Source organism: Caloenas nicobarica, chromosome 2 (assembly GCF_036013445.1).
Source record: "Caloenas nicobarica isolate bCalNic1 chromosome 2, bCalNic1.hap1, whole genome shotgun sequence".
NCBI lineage: Eukaryota > Metazoa > Chordata > Aves > Columbiformes > Columbidae > Caloenas > Caloenas nicobarica.
In genome coordinates this window covers 30,969,687-30,988,727 of record NC_088246.1, presented here as the reverse complement: position 1 = coordinate 30,988,727, position 19,041 = coordinate 30,969,687, and the positions used below count along the sequence as shown (strand labels likewise).

The 19,041-nt window shown below is 35.6% G+C and overlaps 1 protein-coding gene across 7 annotated transcripts in view; it reads left to right on the top strand.

Moving 5' to 3' along the window:
- DGKB (diacylglycerol kinase beta) overlaps positions 1–19,041 on the top strand; it is a 320,219-nt gene that overhangs the window by 117,884 nt on the left and 183,294 nt on the right. For all 7 annotated transcript variants that reach the window (XM_065627599.1, XM_065627600.1, XM_065627602.1 and 4 more), the window contains 3 exons: positions 1,614–1,699; positions 3,979–4,068; positions 6,524–6,684. In XM_065627599.1, coding sequence (XP_065483671.1) covers positions 1,614–1,699; positions 3,979–4,068; positions 6,524–6,684 — 337 coding nt within the window. The remainder of the gene's footprint in view (positions 1–1,613; positions 1,700–3,978; positions 4,069–6,523; positions 6,685–19,041) is intronic.

Genomic DNA, 19,041 nt, shown 5'->3' with positions numbered 1-19,041 from the left:
GGAGGCACTTGTCTCTTTGCCGGGGGTGGTGAAGTGAGAGAGATGCACACCTGTGGGCCAGGGCATATCTCAGTGGTAGGACGTGACTTCCAGCAGAAGGTCTTCTAGCACATGTGCTTATTAGAAGATGTGTTCCCCAAGTATACCCAGTCAGATTTGGCACGTGATGTTTTGGATCACAAGAGGTCCTATAGCACTTGTCCTGCAGATGTGGGAAGTAAAACGTAAGAGGTGAGAAGGGCAAAGAAGGGTTTAATATAGAATGAGTAAGCGTCTTTCAGACATTGTACTTGACACCTGAAATTGTGTAAGAACTCTTCTGAGCAGAGAATATTAGAGGGAGTGGGACAACAGTGTGATGGGCTAAATTCTGTGTAGCCTTGCTAACCCTGAAATTCTGGTCTAAAGCTAATAAAACAAAAGGTTGTCCTGTTGTTTTCTACATCTTAAATAACATTTTTTGACCCCCGTGCTTTCCCTTTTTGTATGCTCTTTCTGTTGCTCTCTAGTTTTACATTTGTTCTTGATTTTATCAAGAAGCCTAAAACAATTTTTAAAACTTTCTGTGGACAGGGACACCATTCTCTGTGCAGCATTGAAGTTTCATATGGAAAACAGCTTGAATTAAACACTTGCTAGTTATTGTATATTTAAGAATTTGTGCACCTTTTTTATGAGATTGCAAACTGGAAATCAGATCTGGTCACTATCATATAGAATATGCATTAAGATGTCCACAGCACTAATGACTAGAATATATCTGATTGTGCATACACACACGTGCACACTGAAAGGTTTTTGTCTAGTCACAATATATGTGTAAGGACTAATTTCAGTATGTGTCAAAAGCTATCCTGAAGAAATACTTTTAAGTTAAAAAATATTGCAACTTAGAATTGTTTTAATATGCCCTCACTTTTCAGCATTATGGAACATTGATATTGAATGAAGTGGATAATGATATGATGATACTGTCCAGCACTCGATGGAAATGGAAACAGAAATAGCCAGACAAATATTACCAAGATGTTTCACATTTAAAATACAGTTTGTAGGATGATGGAATGAGTGCATTCTATCTGATGCTTACTCATTTTGTATCAAACCATGGTGCAAAATTGTTTTTATCAACCACAAGATGCTCAGCGTATTACCTATTAGTGTACTGTCAGAAACATGCTTTTTTCGTATGCTTTTATAGCCAGCACCTCACAAGGAAATGTTGTGGCTAATACATTTATCCACCTTAGACTTTTCTCTCTTGAGAGACTACATACCCATTTACAACTATGTAAACAGAAAATGTTTTCTGGTAATAGTTTCAAACAGGATTTGGACTGAGACAAAAATTTGGGTTAACAGTCAGGTCCAAGTTATTCTACTATTAGCGTACCATAATAACCATTGAATTAACAATTTAATATTAAATTTTTCAGATAATACAATGTTGGACTGTTTTTGTCTAAAAATGAATGCATGAGCAGAGGTGACAATTATTTCAAGTGTTCACTTGCCATTTACTATTAAATGAAATGCCTTAAGCCATAAAATGTATGCATAATGCACAGTGCATTTATGTTAATTAAATAGATATCTTCATTTGCTGTTTTTAGGTTAAATTTTTTCCGAGATGTTCCTGAGTTCAGAGTACTAGCATGTGGTGGAGATGGAACAGTAGGCTGGATTTTGGATTGCATAGGTAATCAATAGTGTTTACACAGTTTTTCTTGACGCATGTTTTTCATTTTACTGCTCTTCCCTATTTACCAGCTTATGGATACAGGTATTTCAAACAAGATGTTGTTAATTTATTTTTTTAAAATTTGTTAGTTTGGGACATGATTATTTTTGAAGTTATTCAGATTACAAGGGATATTCAAAATCTCTAGACAAGTCCAGTGTTCAGAGTCCTCTGGATTCCCAGAAATCAAGACTTTTGAATCAATCTGTTTTGATTTAAATTAAAAGTCTGTTGCCCAAACTGAATATAAGTTGTTTCTTTTAAGACCATTTACCTTTGCTCATTTGCTTTCCAAATTTTTGTTTATGCTCCATTATCCCATAATGGAGATAATGGGATAACAGTCCTTTGAAAAGGACTGTTCTGACAGCTGTGTAGATACCTGTGCAGCACGGTATGTACATCATTTCAGTTTTGGAGTTCTTTTAATCAGTTGGCCATAAAGTGCTCTGTACAAATCATTAGGAAAGCCCAGAAGTCAAGATATTACAGACTCAAACTTCTTCAGGATTATTAGGGAGAATATCTGCCACACCATGTGATCATTTATTTGGCATAAGAAGGGCTGCAGAGAAAAAAAAAAGTGAACATATGACAATGGAAATTAGGAAGAAGATGAAGAGAAGTCGAAAGAATCAACAGAAAGTTTGGATGAAGAATATTTAAAAGTGTGTGCTTTGTGGGAGTTGTGGACTAGAAAATCTTTTAAAGTTCAGTGTGAAGTAAAAATGGTGTCATGGAGGAATGGATGACAACAAAGGCATATTTTTAGTCTTGGTTTGAAAAAAAAAGAAAACAACGAGCTTTTTGCAAATACAAGCTATTGATTGTAACTCTCAACTAGCTTTCAAAATCGTAAATCGATGCACATAAATAACAAGTGTATTGCCTAAACTTAGAAGGGATGAAGTTTTGCAGCTGTTAATTGTGTCATCACTTTTTTCCTGAAGTCTAAGATGCTATGCAGTTATTTTCAATGGCATGATTTGAACTAAAGACTGCATTTTGTCTTAATAAAAGACTGTCTTCTGCAACAAATTTTGTGGTACAGAACTAAGAAATAATTTACAGATCCAGGATCTATTTGTTTCATAGGCGCAGGAATTAGATTTTTGAATGCTGTCTTTTAGTGAACAAAGTCCTTTGGCACAAGTAGCACATACAAAGTGTAAGAAATAACCTGTTTTGAGAAATAGACACTTTCTAGCTGGTTCTTACTTTTACTTTTTAAATTTTCATTCTATTAAATGTTAAATTCTCTATTGTAGACGCTAAGTCTTCCTAAAGAATTGAAGAGAGAAATTGACAAATAACAAAATGTCCCTGCTACATCCATTGGGTATAGAAACTCCTGCTGAGAGTTGCTGATAATTGTACATAATTGTATGAAGAAAAGAGTTGATCATTTAACTATTCAAGTATAACTTTTAAGCTAGACATGCTACTATTTCCAATTAAATGGGGAATTTGACAAATTATATATTTTAAATATTATAGCTGGGGGATATCCGCCCCACTTCCAGCTTTCAGAAAGGCTGTATTTCTTGACAAAGTTTTTCCCACTGGATTTTGAACAGAAATCCTTTGGCTTGAAATGCTAGAAGAGTACTGGTAAAGAGTCAAAAGGCACTACCTACATTTCAAAATATTACTTATTAAATACAAAATATTGACTAAGAGACTTGATCAGATAGACTAAGGCTCATTTTGAATAGCAGGTTTAATTCCTGATGGGCAAACTCCTGGTGTTAGTTCCAGTGAGTTCTTGGTAATGGTGCTCATGTGTAGACATGAATCCAAGTGAGTACACAGTTAGACAAAAATTTGGTCACCCAGATGAAAAAGTACAAGATTCTTCTAATTATTCTTGCCCTTAACTTTTTTGTATTTGTAGCTGGGAATGGCAGAGCTGAAAGCAACAGAGAGAACAACATGTTCAGTCTTGGAAAGATCTTGAGTATCGTTGTTTATGAATGTTTAGCACAATTATGGATTGCAAAAGTCCTCGTGATAGCAGTCGAGTAAATTAGGATTAAGAACTGAATGTTGCCTGAGGAAGGGGCTGCATAGTAGAGTGGCTTGGTAAAATGCTCATTGCTGAGCAGGCAGCATAGTCTCATACACAAAACACGTATCACTGTCTTTCATGGAAGCAAAACCTAACACAGTTACTGCATCAGTACCATATGATTAGATCTTTTTGTTTCTTAGTTATGTTTTTCCTTCTTTATTCACAGAGAAAGCAAACTTAATTAAGCATCCTCCAGTTGCTATCCTGCCTCTTGGGACTGGCAATGACTTAGCAAGGTGTCTGAGATGGGGAGGAGGTAAGCACAAATTTAAATACAATGCATTATGTAATTAAAAAGAAAAAAATAAATTTCGCAACAAAGTTTACTCTCAGTATTTGGATTTCTTTGTTATGATGTATGTAAAAAACTGTTATCACCTTTCCTCTTTGTGGAATTAGCTGCCTGTAAATGTTATATGAACAATTTTATAAATATTAAAGGTTTTAATCACACTTCATACGTTATTTGTAGCTTCTGCTAACACCAAAAAGGCTCCAATATGCAATGAGAGTAGTATATAGCTATTTGGTTGGCTTTTTACCATCTGTATTGCCGTTATTTCTTTGATCAATACCTTATAAAGGGAGTATTTTTAAATGGATTTTAATTGGGATGTTCTGAAAGGTTTACTGAAAACAGCTAATAATGGGTTTGGAGTGGTTTTGTATTTTTTAATATTCATAAATATTAAATGAAAAATTTGTCTCAGCCTCAGACTAGTTCCTTTGATGCACTCCCCTTCTCCTACAGAGGATTCCAGACAGTAAGTGCTGTGGTGCTATTTATCAGGAAATGAGGAGACAAAAGAATGCTGGAAGGAGAATATATGAAAAGTCAAACCTTTAATACCCTTTGCGTCCTTTCCTGGATGTATGGAGCCTTACTCTTAGTTCCTCCAATAACTTATTTCCATTCAGAATTTGCATTACAGGATAACTTGAAGGAGACATGAAGCAAGTCTTAGTCAATACTGTCTCTGGTGAAAGCACTTGAATTTATGGTCTCACAGTTCTAGTTTAGGTTTCAGTTGCTCATTCCTATCGAGATGTTGTGTATTTGGACCTTGGCTGTTTATTGGAACTTCTCAGCCTTTGTAGATAGCTCTTCCTTCTGTCTCATCATAGCAAGTTTCCTTTCCAAATGTCTGCCCTTGTGACCAGATAGTCTTTAGCAAATTCTCAATATTTTCCATGCTATAGAACTTTTTGTTAACCATAATGTTCTGTCAAATCGGTTGAGGACCTCCTTTATTTTCTCTGTCATGACTGGTGATTATTTATTCACATAGTGTTAGGAAAGAAAAGAAGAGAAACCAACCCAAAAGCCAATGAAATCAGCCTTGCTTCACTTTCTGAACAGTTCATAGATTAGAGTCACAGAATAATTCAGGTTGGAAGGGGTTACAGGAAGTCGCTAGTCCAATCTCCTGTTCTAATTAGGGTCAGCTGTGAGAGCATTTGATTACATTAATCAGGACCTGTCCTTCCATTCTGTTTATTTACCTTCTATTTCGAATGGTTCCACCTGGACTAAAGTAGAAAAAGACAGTATGAAAATATTCTGGCTCGGATCGTTCTTTGTCTAGGTGCTTTGTGGTAGATAATGCGGTAACACAGATTGTCTGGAACTTCCGTAGATAGGAGAGGAGACAGGGCTTCCAGAAACTAAATTGCTGGTGAGTGATCTCAAAGATGCAGACAAATGGAATTGTGCAGGGTGTTGTTACATAACTAACAGTAGCTAACAAAAACATACTATACAATCATAAAGAAATACATCAGCAATGGCTTTACTTGCTAAAACTGCTAGTGACCCAGGAAGTACATTTTGCTTGAATATGAAAATGAATTTCTAAATTGAAAAAGGAATGACTCCACAGATCTTAGTTATCTATTATGAAGTCATTTAGTCTGAATAGTATTCAGAGTTGATAATGTCACTTAGCTAAATCCCCATACTTTTTATGCATGCACACATGCATACTATGTATTATTTACACACTCCTGAGTATACATAAGTTTTCTACTGAGTTTAGTGTACAGTGTAGTGAACTACTAGACGTGAATTACCTGAAGACGTGGGTGGGTAAGATCTCTATACGGGGTGGGATGAATCTTAAAAAGATGTTGTTGAAAGATGGAAAAATGTTCTTATAGTTCTGCTGATAAGTTAACAGTTATAGATTTCAAATTTTGGATTCGTTATGATTAACCACATTGAAACAATCAACAAAAAATAGTAAACAGCATTTAACCTTGTCTGACTTGAATCAGAAAAATCTACTGTATTGTCTTTTTTCCACAAATTTTGAAATCAAAGGAATTTAAGTATTAAGATCAATTTCATAGCAAGAACATTTTGCAAAGCATAACCTTAGCTTCTTGGATAACTGCTACAATTGTTTGGAAAATTCAAGAGATTGGCGGATATTGAACGTCAAATTATTTTCTCCAGTATAAATCTGATGCCCAGTGAAATCTGCAGAGTTAATCCAAGTTTACATGAATTTAGCTGAGTGCAGAAATCAGCTTTGTATTTGTACTCCTTTTAATGAGAGGTGCTGGAAAATTGTCAATACTTCAAACACAAACCTCCTTTTCAGGTCTTCTGTGCATAGTTTTCATTTTTCCAGTCATCTAGGAAAAAAAAAAAGAAAATTGAATGAAACTTTATTATATTTGATTAAATAACCATTTTCATGTTTTGCTAGGCTATGAAGGTGAGAATTTGATGAAGATCTTGAAAGACATTGAGAACAGCTCAGAGATTTTGCTGGACAGGTGGAAATTCGAAGTAATACCCAATGATAAAGATGAGAAAGGAGACCCAGTGCCTTACAACATCATCAATAACTACTTTTCTATTGGCGTGGTAAGACTTATGCTTATCCTTACGTTATTTTCTTTTTCTGTTTTGAATAAATATTTTCATTGCATGTCTTCAAGTGAAGAATTGTTGGCTACAGACCGTTTATAACGTTATTTTGCCAGTTAAATGAATACTTAGATGACTGACAGCAATTTACATAAATTTACTTTCACACATTCAAACCAGAATTATTTTTCAGGACCTTCTACCTTCCCATCTATAAAGAAGATATTTGTGTTTTTCCTAATGGTTTATGAGCAGCCATAGCACTAAATTTAGGTTGTCATTATGAAGAACCTATAAAAATATAAAGGAAAACTAATCAGTTAGTAAGAACTCTAAGTAACCTTTTCCGTTAGGATTCGCACAATCAGAACTGTTTAAAAGAACAGTGGCATTATTTATTTCTTCAGGGCAGTTTTAGATCATAAAATAAAATAATATAAAAATAACCCACAAGTATCTTCTTGGTTCTGTCTTATGGGGATATTCACAGTTTGAATGAATTATGGGGAAAAGGGATTCAAGAAACTCTTGTGTCCTTTAAATTGCATCTCTGACTTGTGCTTCTCCATGGTTTCCTGTTGTATCTGCTATCCACACTGCACATACGAGGGGAATTGGGCATGTCCAGTCTCACTCCATTTTTTTGCTATGGATGTGCTGTCAGACACAAGCAGAAGGGGAACCATGACGAGGTCTGGATTTCACAGATTTAATAGTTCATAAATAAGATTTTTAACTCAGACACAAATGAAGTCTTAACTTGGGAACATGCCCTCCAATAGCTACGCTTGTTGTTCTGAAATCAGCTTGATCCACATGAGTCTGCATATCATATTTTTATAAAAGTCAAAATCCACTTGTATAGGATATCTAATTCTGCAATTCAGTGTTTCAAAATGCTGCAGAAAAGTGTTTTAGTGGGAAGTACAACATACAGCATTGTTAAATCTAGGGAAATTAGGGATGTGTGCTTATTTTATTCAGTCACTGTGCTTCAGCCTTACCAAGGTTCTGCCCCAACTTTAAGTGGTTGATGAAATTTTTACATTTTAATTGCTATTCTTAATTTTGATAATGCCTAGGAGCAACGCACAGAGACAGTCTATTCCTTAAAAGCTTTCCTTGGTTTCCTGTACTGTGTAGTCCTAAATGCTGAAAAAACAATTCATCAGGTCTCCCCAAGGTTAAGATATTTAAGTAATAAGAAATTGTTGTTTTTTTTTCCTGAATAGTTTGTATTTTAGCCTCTTGTTCAAAGCGAGTGCAGAGAACAACTAGATCCAACATAAATAACAGAAATTAGTGTATAAAAGTACATAAATGCACAGTACATGCACCAAAACCAGTGTAAAATTAAATTCATAAATAGGAGAGAAAGTGCAAAGGAAAATCTTTGGTTACCGGAAAAAAATACCATGATAACAGAAAATGCCCAGCACAGGGGAAAATATTCATTGACTTTGTCAAAAGGAATTATTAATGCTAAAGCTCACAGATGAAGAAAGAAAATAAATGTGTTATACTAAGAAATCAATCAAGAAGTGAGAGGGAGGAGGGATAAGATTTTACACCTACATATTAATACAGTGCAATTTAAATAGTTTCTAAAATGTAGAGTACTACCACATGTAAAGACACACCACAGAAATGGGAAATTGCATGCCAAGTAGATACTGGGACATCTGTGAACGTGCTAGGCTTCAAAGAAGCCTTTAGCATTTTTAAAGGGAAGAAAACAGAATTGAAAAGTTGAACTGGAATTATACAGTGGAAAGATCATAATACTATTAAGGATACTGTAAATTATTTGTAGAATGCTGCACGAAAATAGCAGGCTCTATACACCAGGCTCCATGGACAACCGGAAGACTCAGGTTTTAGTTAAAAACTTTAAATACATGAATTTAATAATACAAAAATTATGATTCTTCACATAATAGAAATGTGAGCACCAGAAAATTATACCAGGAATGGATAATGCAATATGTTGCATTGAGAAAAGCTTCTAAAATTGTAAAATCGTATTTTTGAAGGAGTAAGATCTGCCAAGTCTGTCATATGTGAAACTAAATAAAATGTCTCCTTCTTCATTTTGTTGAATAAGAGAAAGTGAATGGAGAACATCAGAAATTGGATTTTAGACTTGCTAAATTGTGTAGTTCATGTAGTAGGTAGCATTCATAGTAACTATTGATAAGCCAGGGAAAATGTTTATCTATGTAAATAAGCAAAGTACTCAAACTTGGCTACAACTAAAGTAAATCTAATTCATGAAAGCAGAATTGTTTTCAATACTTGGAGCCTAATACAAACTTTGGCAAGTACTGAATTGGGAAAGAAACAATCTACCACCGTGTTACACACCAGTCTGTAGCTGCTGGTACCCAAGAACTTCACTGGAGTCAAGCCTATAGCAGAAAAATACTAGTGCCGCCTACAATGTTATATTAAGAGAAACCGAAAGGATTGATATCATAGTGGATGTTGTTCATAGAACCGTAGGAAATCATTGATGCATTTATCCATTCCTCTCCATAAGGTAGTGTCAGTGGCCCTTGACTAGCTCCTGACAGATGTTTATCTAGTTTGTTTCTGGAAATTCCTAATAAAGCAAATTTACCTGTGATGACCTACTGTATTACTTTTTTTGTCTGTACTCTGAAATATCTTTGTCATATCTAACCTGAATAGTCTTGGTATAGTCTGGGCCCAGGTCATTCTGTCCTGTACAGAGTGGAGAAGGAAAACAAATTATTCCATTCCTCTGTTAAACTACTTATTACCTACTAGAAGGTCTATCAGATCATCCCCGAGTCTTGTGTTCTCTAAGCTTTCTATATCCAATTTCTTCAGCCTCACAGAAAGTGTTTTCTAGACATCTGATCATATGTGTCGCTTTTATCTGTGTTCAAATAAAACAGGAGAATTCAATCCAATTACTCGCTTTGGACCATATCTCTCTGGAACCATAGTGCTCCCAATTAGACACAATGCTGCAGTTGGTGTCTTATCAGCACTGAGTGGAAAAGAGGAATTAATTCATGTCTTGTAGAGGATACCTTTATTAAGAAAAAATAACCTTCTTAATATTAGCATGAATTTCGTTATTCGTATTTGACTCGTGATTCATTGTTAATTTCAGATACTGTTCTGAAGAACCACTACTTCAAATCTCACTTGGCTTTTTCATAGGTGATTCTTCTGCCTACATGCAGAAACTTACACTTAATTGAATTACACCATCTTTTCATTTTTACTGTTTCTCCAAGGCCCTGTGAAAATTAATGGTAACCTACAACATATTGCACATTGCCTCATAGATTCATGCCAAATAATAAGCACAGCCTCTAATCTGATATGAATAGAACCTGCTGTTTGAATTTTGTAACAGTACAGCAGAAACTGTATTTGGCAACAAACAATCCCAATGTATATTTAGAAAGGCCAGGGGAGTAAAACTCAGTTAAATGGTTCTTGTGATGGGGCTCTTTCTTGCTGCTTTAGGACCATAATTCAGGTTGGAATGGACCACAGGAAGTCATCAGTCCAATCTCCTGTTCTAAGCAAGGTCAGCTTTGAGAACAGGTCATGTTGCTCAAGACTTTATCCAGTTGGGTCTTAAAAGCCTCCAAGGATGGAGATGGCATAGCCTCTCTGGGCAACCTGTCCTGGTGCCTGATTGTCCTTATGATGTTGTTTTTCCTTATATCCATTCTGAATCTCTCCTGTTTCAACTTATGTTCTTTGTCTCCCATCCTCCCATTATGTGCCACTATGAAGAGCCTGGCTTTGTCATCCTCATAACTTCCTCATAGGTACTTGCAGGCTGCTGTGAGATCTCCCCAAAACCTTTTATTGTAGCACATCAGCCAGGTCATCCAGCCAGTCTTTTTTTTTTTTTTAAACTTATTTTCCACCAATCGAGACCATAATATCCCAACTTGGGTACAAGAATGCTGGGTTGGACAGTGTTCAAAGCCTTGTTGAAGTTGTGTGTGGCATCCACTGCTCTCTCCTCATCTCCAATCTACTTTGTTTTATTATAAGCCGCAATCAGAAGGCAATTTATCCATTGGAAGGAGAATGGTGCACTAAGTTGAAAAGGAATGTTTTACAGTAGTACGTGTACGTGAAAACTTTGATTAGTATGTTCAAGGCAAAAAAAGGCATATTGGTACAGCAGTCTTAGAGCTCTAGTATGTCTATATACTTATGTATATATACTATGTATAAGTACAGGGAAAAAAGTAAGAAACAAAGTGCAATGTAGTAGCTGAATGAGTATATGCGATGTTCAACCTGATGAAAGCACAGAAGAACCATATAAAGCATAAGCCAAGCCATGTGTCACTTTCAAAACAGGAGCTACAAAACCTCTAAGAGCAATGTAGAATAAGATAAAGATTTTTCAAGTGCTCACATCCATCATTCTGTCAGGATGGCAAGATACCAGGAGAGAAGTTCCATCTGCTTCCCAATAATACTGGAGTCACTGAAACAAGCTAAATATCCAAGAAAAATGCTTATTAAAGCAGTCAAGTAATATTTGCTTTAAAAAAAAAAAAATACCTCCTCAAGAATATAGTAGGACCATCTGAAAATGGAAGCTTGTCTTGGAAATTCTCAGATTCAGAGAGCTGGATAAACATAACTGGTAATATTAGAGGACAGATAAGCAGGCATGATAGAGACAGAAAACATTAGGCCACCTGTCAGACAGTAGCAAGTAAAATTACTGACGTATTTTTGAGAAAATAAAGAAGTATTTTCCCCATAGTCTATACAACCTGCTTTAATAGTCATACATTCATGCACGACACTGATATTATCGCAGTGATCATCGAAGACAGAGTTCAGTAATGTTAGTATTGGCATGTTATCCCAGACTGTATTCTAGACAGTGGGCTTGCAATGCATTTCTGCAATTGCTGCAGTAATGGAATTTCAGTCATGTCACATCATTTACCTAACTTGCTGAGGTTATAAACAATTTACTTAGAGGGAGCGTGTGTGTAGATAGAGTGTCAGCTTGTGCATAGCGTTTGTCATGGTTGTCTTTTCCCTATGGATAAAACAACATAACTTATGCTACTTTCTTCAAGCATTCAGCTGCTCACCAATAGTGGGTCAACATGTATATGTGGACAGTGACTTCAGATAAGTTTGTGTACTGTAATAGCACATCTGGTTTATTTTATTCTAACAATTTTCCATATCTATATCCCAGGCCTGTATAAAACAAACAAACAAGCAAAACCCACAACAACAACAACCACCAAAAAAACAAACCCCACTTCACTAATCAATTATATAGCATGCTATCTTAGCATAGAGAAATATGTTCACAAAATTCAGTCATAAGTAATAAATCATCAGTTCAATGCCTGAACTTAAAACCAAACAAACAAACCCCACCAACAACAAAAACAAACCACCAAAAATGCCTCCAAACTAAACCCCTATATACTCATGACTGTATGCCAGCATTACTCTAAGTGGCAAAAATAAGAGGAAATAAGTGGATACAGATACCCGCAAAACGAAGCCATGTTTTCATAAACAATTGCTCACAAGTCCAATGCCAGATCTTTCCAGGATGAAACCACTTTCACCAAACAGTCATGCAGTCACAACAAAACATAGATACACATTGTTAATTACAAAATGTACTAGTAGATGGCCATATATTCTATGAAGTTCACAGAAAGTGCACTCCATTTGAGTACATGCAAGACATATAAGCATGGAAGATTGTGAAATAATCATTTGTTGAGTAAGACCTGAACAGCGGGACATGGAAAATGAAGGACCAAGAGACAGTTGGGCAAACTCTCACGTAAAGCCAAGAAACACAAAAAAACTCCGGGACAGTCTTTGTTACCTTGAGAAGGACTTGGGTCTGCACCGTCATCAAACTCAATAAGAGCATGGTCAGATATTTTACATAATGCTAAGATGTGAAGAAACAATCCTTGTAAGCTTGGGGAAAAGCAGCTTAGTTGTCAAGCAATAATAATCATCAATTAAAATGGAGTGACTGTCAAGGCTATGCATCTTTTATGGGGAAGCTGTTAAAGAATGTTAAATATGGAGGGAAGTTAAAATGCTTGGTTTTAGCGTTTTCAAGTTATTGTCTCAAATTGATACAAAATGCCTATTTTGATAAAAGCTTTCTCAAAGAATGCCTCATTAAATGTTCAGTTGTGATTAAACATTAGAAACCTCGACGTTCACTAAATGCTTAGTTGAAAAGAGCATGTGGAAGGGGAGAGAAACCATCTTATATACTTAGGGATAGGAAAAATGTGAGAAAGAACAAGAAACCTCTGCTACTTAGGCTTGCTGTGCTTTCTCTTCGAGGTGGATACTCTAGAGAAATGACTCAGTGTTTCTCTCTACCTGGACTTGCTTCTAATTCCTAGGAGGAGCAGGAGAACCACAGGAGCTCTAGGAACAATCCGTAGACAATGCAAGATGCAGCATGGAGGCAGAGTTGTGTAGGCAAAATTACTGCGGAGGTGTTTGGTTTGAATTAGTTGATTAAAAGCTCAGAAGTAGTATTGGCTAGGCAAAGTCCGGTCACTGCTATGATTATAAAGAATAGGAAACTCACTCCTGTTCTTTGTTAAATTCTTTTTTGTAAGGCGCTTGCACTTGGATTAGTCAATAAAAGTTCCTGGAAAATTGGCCAAGATGTCCTAATTTTCTAAGTCCGGGAGTATTAGCAGTGCTGTAACTGCCACACATTCATTGAAGATAAAACAGAAAAAACAAACAAACAAACAAACACCAAAAAAAAGCCCTCAAAAACCAACCAAACAAACAAAAAAACCCAAACCAAACAAAAAATAAAACAAACAACAAAACCAAAATAAACAAAAAACCCAAACAAACAAAACCACAAAAAAGCCACCAAAGCCCAGAGAAATCAGGCAAAAATTATAATTGAGTCCTTTAAAAAGATCTCATTGCTGTTTGATGTCTCACAATGAATGAGTTGTGCCAAAGGCACAAAAGTAGTCAGCTGAGTACCAAGCATCATTCTGCAGCAGCCAATATTGCTAGACCCTGATTTTTTACAATTATTATGCAAACAACTTGAAAATATTTTAAAAAAAATGTACCCAGGTAATGACTGACCTCAAAAAGGCTAAAATGGTTTAAACAAAACACTCTGTCTCCCAGTTACTTCCTTTATGTTTACTTATAGCACTTTGTATTGTTTTTAATTTTGTGGGAAATAATGCTGAAAGAAATTGTGAATAGGTGTGCATTGCTGTTAAGGTGACAGTCCTAAAGTGTTTTTTCCAGAAGGAAGCATAATTTCGAATTTACTGTACTGCCACTGAATTAAAGTTTAGCCTTTATGGAGCTAAAATTTGGTCAGCATGAATCAGTACTAAAAATCTTTTACCATAAACATTTTCTTCCTTTGTTTTCTTTCATTTTTTTAACTTTGAAATAAATCCTAAATTTGTCTGATATAAAGAGGGGATAAACTATTAACAATACGGTTTAAGTTTCATTCAAATTTCTGTATACTGCATAGGGTATTACAGAGCATATGCTACTAAGCCCCTTGCGGCTCTTTAGTTGGAGTGTTGGACCATAAGCAACTTAACTTGCAAACATCTTCCTTGTCTTTTAGTACAAGTTTGTATAGAAAGATATATTACTGAGGTAGATTTCAAGGCAAATTATACTAGCTGAAGTGTGGCACAGTGCAACCTTCCCTATGTTAAAACGGTAGGTACCGCTCCGATATGAAAGCCGTTCTCATTGCTGTCAGTGCAGCGTTCAAGGTGCAAGAGTAAATCAAATGCTATAGTAATGATCAGTATTTGCAGAGAGCAGCTGTTAAGATTATGCTAGCAACCATTGTATGTCCTTGTGTTTAATTAAAAATGTTCTGTTATAATAACTGGTTAAGTAACGCTGATTTTCATCTCAATTTTGTTCCTCTTGGGCCAAATTCCATTCAAATTTTAAACTAACTCATGTTTTTGACCAAATTATGTAGCTGTTATGTGTATAAAGAACATATATATTATCTTGGTTCGCACTTAGGTGGATTGCCTAACGGTCTGGCCAGAAGGACTTCAAGGGGTGCTGTCTCTTAGGATAACAGCAGAGTCTCTTAGAGTAGGGGTGTCAAAACTCATTTCCACCAGGGGCCTCATCAGCATCGCGATTGCCTTCAAAGCGCCAAATGTAATTTTAGAACTGTAGAAATGTAGGAGAAGTTACATTGAGAAATTTTGAATTGCTTCTCCCTGGTGTAGGCTGATCAGCTGAGTGCATGCTTAGGTTTGAGCCTACTTGGGATCTTTGCTATTGGTGCTCTTCTGCGTGTATACTCGAAAGAGTTATTGTCAGCAGAATCAAGCTCCTTAGCAAGCTTAAAGCTATAGCTAATCTTACTTGAACTATTTCATTTGCACAAGATAATTGAGATGTGGAAAACATCTTATCCTGTCTACTTACCAAGACAGCTGAAACTTTGAGTACATGTGCAAACACATACACAAGAACATGTTGGAGGGAAAAAATGAGTGGAATGCTCTAGGACAATAATTAAGACAGTAACCTGGAAGAGAACTGTGATATCCAGATTCCTGTTCCATCTGTTGTTTTTGTCCATTTGATTAACTTGTCCATGGCAGTTCAGAAACTTCCACTACTACAAATGACTGCTTTTCTAACATCAATAGATACAGAATTTTAATGCCAAAACAGAACTTAGGAAAGTAGAACACCTCGGTCTTTCATTCAGTCTTTACAACATGTGATAATTGACTTCATAGCAATATGGTGATATTCTCCCTTGGATGATCTAAAACAACAATATTTTTTGCAAGTGTATTTAGTAAAGGCAATAAAGGTATCTGAATGTGCCTGGAAATGTATATGCTGGTCAAAAAAATCAGTTATGAAGTAGAGGGAAAACTTCTTTAACACCAGTAAGTAATACTACAATCAGGATGTGTTCTCTGCAAAATTATTATCACATAGTAGTAAAGGTCTATGACAAAGACAAGTGTACTTTTATGACACCTAATATGTTACTATCCAAATGCACTATCAAATAGATATTTGTATGGTCATGATTTAATATCCTTCAGCCTTAACCAGTCACTAAGAGCCTCTTATTCTGCCAGTGGGGAAAAATATGACTGCTTAATTCTCATAATCATAAATTTGAACTTGTTACGGATCTTCTTCCTCATCGCTATATTCTAAGTCATCAACCTCCACTTCCATTACGTCTCCTTAATTATTTTTTTTTGAAAATGCAAAAAAAAAGTGTAAGAAAAATCTCACATAGAAGCTATATTTTTAGCTTCTCTCATGAAAGAACATTTCATTAACATCAACAGAAACTTTGGCTATCAGAAATTTTATTTAGAAATACCAGAGTCTAAGTAGGGTTGTTTCTCTAACCGACAATGTGATCTCATCATCTTTTTTTTTAATCTTTGTTATTTTAGGATGTACGTATTACTACAAAAAATGCATTTATTACGGTACATAGCGCATTTACAAAAGGGAATGGATTTTAGTTTTGCTGTAGCCACGTATTTTGAAATTTCAAAACCTCATAGCATTTTGCTGTTTGTGGTGGTTAGAGGGAATTTTTTTTTCCATAGGACATTTGCTATTTAGACTCTGATTCAGTGCAGAATTTAAGCACATTCACATCTTAACACTAATTCAATGTGACATTTGAGTAAGTGTTTAAATTTTGCTGGTCTAGCAAAGCAGTTAAACACTTGGTTAATTTTTTAACCATTTTCTGCAGTTGTATTAAAATGACTGAACAAATGCACCTCTTGAATCCCGGATATTTGGTGTAAGCTAGTTAACTATTTGAGTGAGATTTGTGGGTATACATAACTAAAAATCATGCTTATTGGTTTGCTGAACTAATATGAGTGTAAGTACATGCTTAAGTGATTTCTGAATTGTAATAATCACTTTGAATGTGTTAATGGAGTGCTGTGATATATTGGATTATTTCTGTGCCAGTGAGGGAAAGAACATTTCATAATAAACAATATTATTGCTTTGTAATCCACATCACTTTTTTTCTTCAAAAAAGGCTAAGAGAATGAGCAATTAATCTATGCGTGAATGTAAATATAATTTTAAAAGAACCATATTGATATTTGGTATATCATAGCCTCAGTCTCATAGCCAAATCTGTAGAAGTGATTGCTCTATCTGTGGAAAGAATTCTGCTGTCTTTCAGAAGGAGCATGTTCAGAACAGCTTCACTCCCAGATTTGAAATACTGTCTTATTCAGAAGTTATTGGTAGTACAATCTATAGTTAGCTTGTTTATTCTCTAAACCTACTAGTCTTTTACAAATTATTCTCATATGCTTTTGCCATTTGCACATTTCAACCATTTTTACTCTTTTCAGCTTTTGTCGCTATTGGAATTCTGCAGAAATTTTGAATGTAATATCTAGCAATTAGAGGTGATGCGGGTTTTTTTGGTGCAGGTTTTTTTTTTTTTTTTCATGTGGCAGAAGGCCGCAAACATGTACCTCATACCATGGAAAGCTGGATCTGTAGAACAAGTCATAGGTAAACAGCAATAGGAGCCACTCTGAAGGCTTCTCATCGCTGCCGTGCGGTGTTATTTCCCTGGACATGCAGAAGGTGAATTCCATAGCTAGAAACACTAAGTCTTAGAGTTGGTAATATCTATATTGCAACACTGCTGTTGTGTTTCCTGCTGGCTAGTTTCCTTCTACCACTGTGGATTAGGTTTACCTTGTAAATCCCTGTTGCCATCATAACCTCCTGGTGTTCATAAGGTGTATCAGGGTACCCTAACAAGAGATCTGCACTGTACTTCATGCAAAGTGTAAGGTATGTTCATGCAGAGAACCAAAGATTCAGAGCTTACTGTACTGCTTAATGAATACTACTACTACTAAAAATGATAGTTTTTTGAGGTATTATAACATTTCTTGTCTTTTATATAAGTATAAAGAAATTCAAAGAATTTAGGTTATTCCTACTGTTTGGTTATTTATTTAATTCTAACACTAAAATGTGAATGTACGCCAGTCTGTGCTGGAACTTCCTGAAAATATGTAGGTATATCATATAGATAGAGAGTCTTGTGTATGATTTCCCTTATAACGCCGCAAAAATACTGAGGAGTGTGCTGAATTCACTGTAGGTTTTCGTCAGGTTCAGTGAAAATACAGTTCTGTGGGCTATATTTACATTAGCAAGTAATTTGGCTCAGTAGGAGTTCAGCAAGTGATGCTGAGTCCCTTCTGTCTACAAAACATGCAGTTTGGGAGTCTTAATTCAAACTGGATATAGTCTGTTCCCCTGTGATGAACTCTTTTGGCATGTGCTTGTCCTAAAGTGACCTAAAAAGACTGGTCATCGGTTTGGCCCGTGAGTCCCCATAATATGGGAGGAGCACATCAGCTGCATGAAACGTGCTTCCATCCAAAAGTATCTGGCTGAGATACACCAGTCTTCACTTCAAACCAAATTACAGGAGGCGGGGATGATTAAGAGATTTGCTTTAAAATTTCATTGCTGCTCCAACAGTTTCTCAATAAACCTGAAAAAATCATATAGCAGTGTAGTATATCTAACTTTGACCTTCCTTCTTCCCCTCCTATTTTCCCACATAGATTTGTTTTGGTTTGGTTTGGAATTTTAGGTATTTAAGACTCTTTAATTTAACATTTCATGATGAGGTTAGAACAGTGCTGAATACCTTCAACAAAGAAAGGCTCCCTTGTTTTAGATTTATGAGTAGCTCATGCACTTGGAATCACTTATTACCCATTCTTGTCATATAAAATTATTCTTCTGATGTGAAACAAAGGCTAGAAAGTGACTTGTTTCCTATTGTTTCCTATAGTCAGTAAAAACTTTAAGAAGAATCATTGGGAGAGTCTTCGACAGTTACCTAAATCCTTCTCTTTAATTTATAAAGAATTTGGAAAATAGAACGATTTATAGAACTGAGAAGATGTTAAATTTCATGATTGAAAAAGCTAGTTATATTAAATAAAATGCAATGAGGCACTATAATTTTACTAAACAGATACTATAAAGGATGTTTTGTGAAGTAAAATGAAACCTGCAGTCCTCTAATGTTTTGTCTTTGCTTACCTGAGACAGTAGGGCTTTTGAGTCTTGTGTGTTCCAGGCTTTTTCTGGGGGTTTTTGTTTGTTTTGTTGTTTTGGGGGTTCATTCATTTTAATAAAGGAAGGGTCTACAAAGCAGCCTAGCCAACAGCTACTATTGCAAGTGACAGTTGTAAATGAGAGTATATGCTTAAAGACATAATTAATCTGCAATGAGCTCGGAAC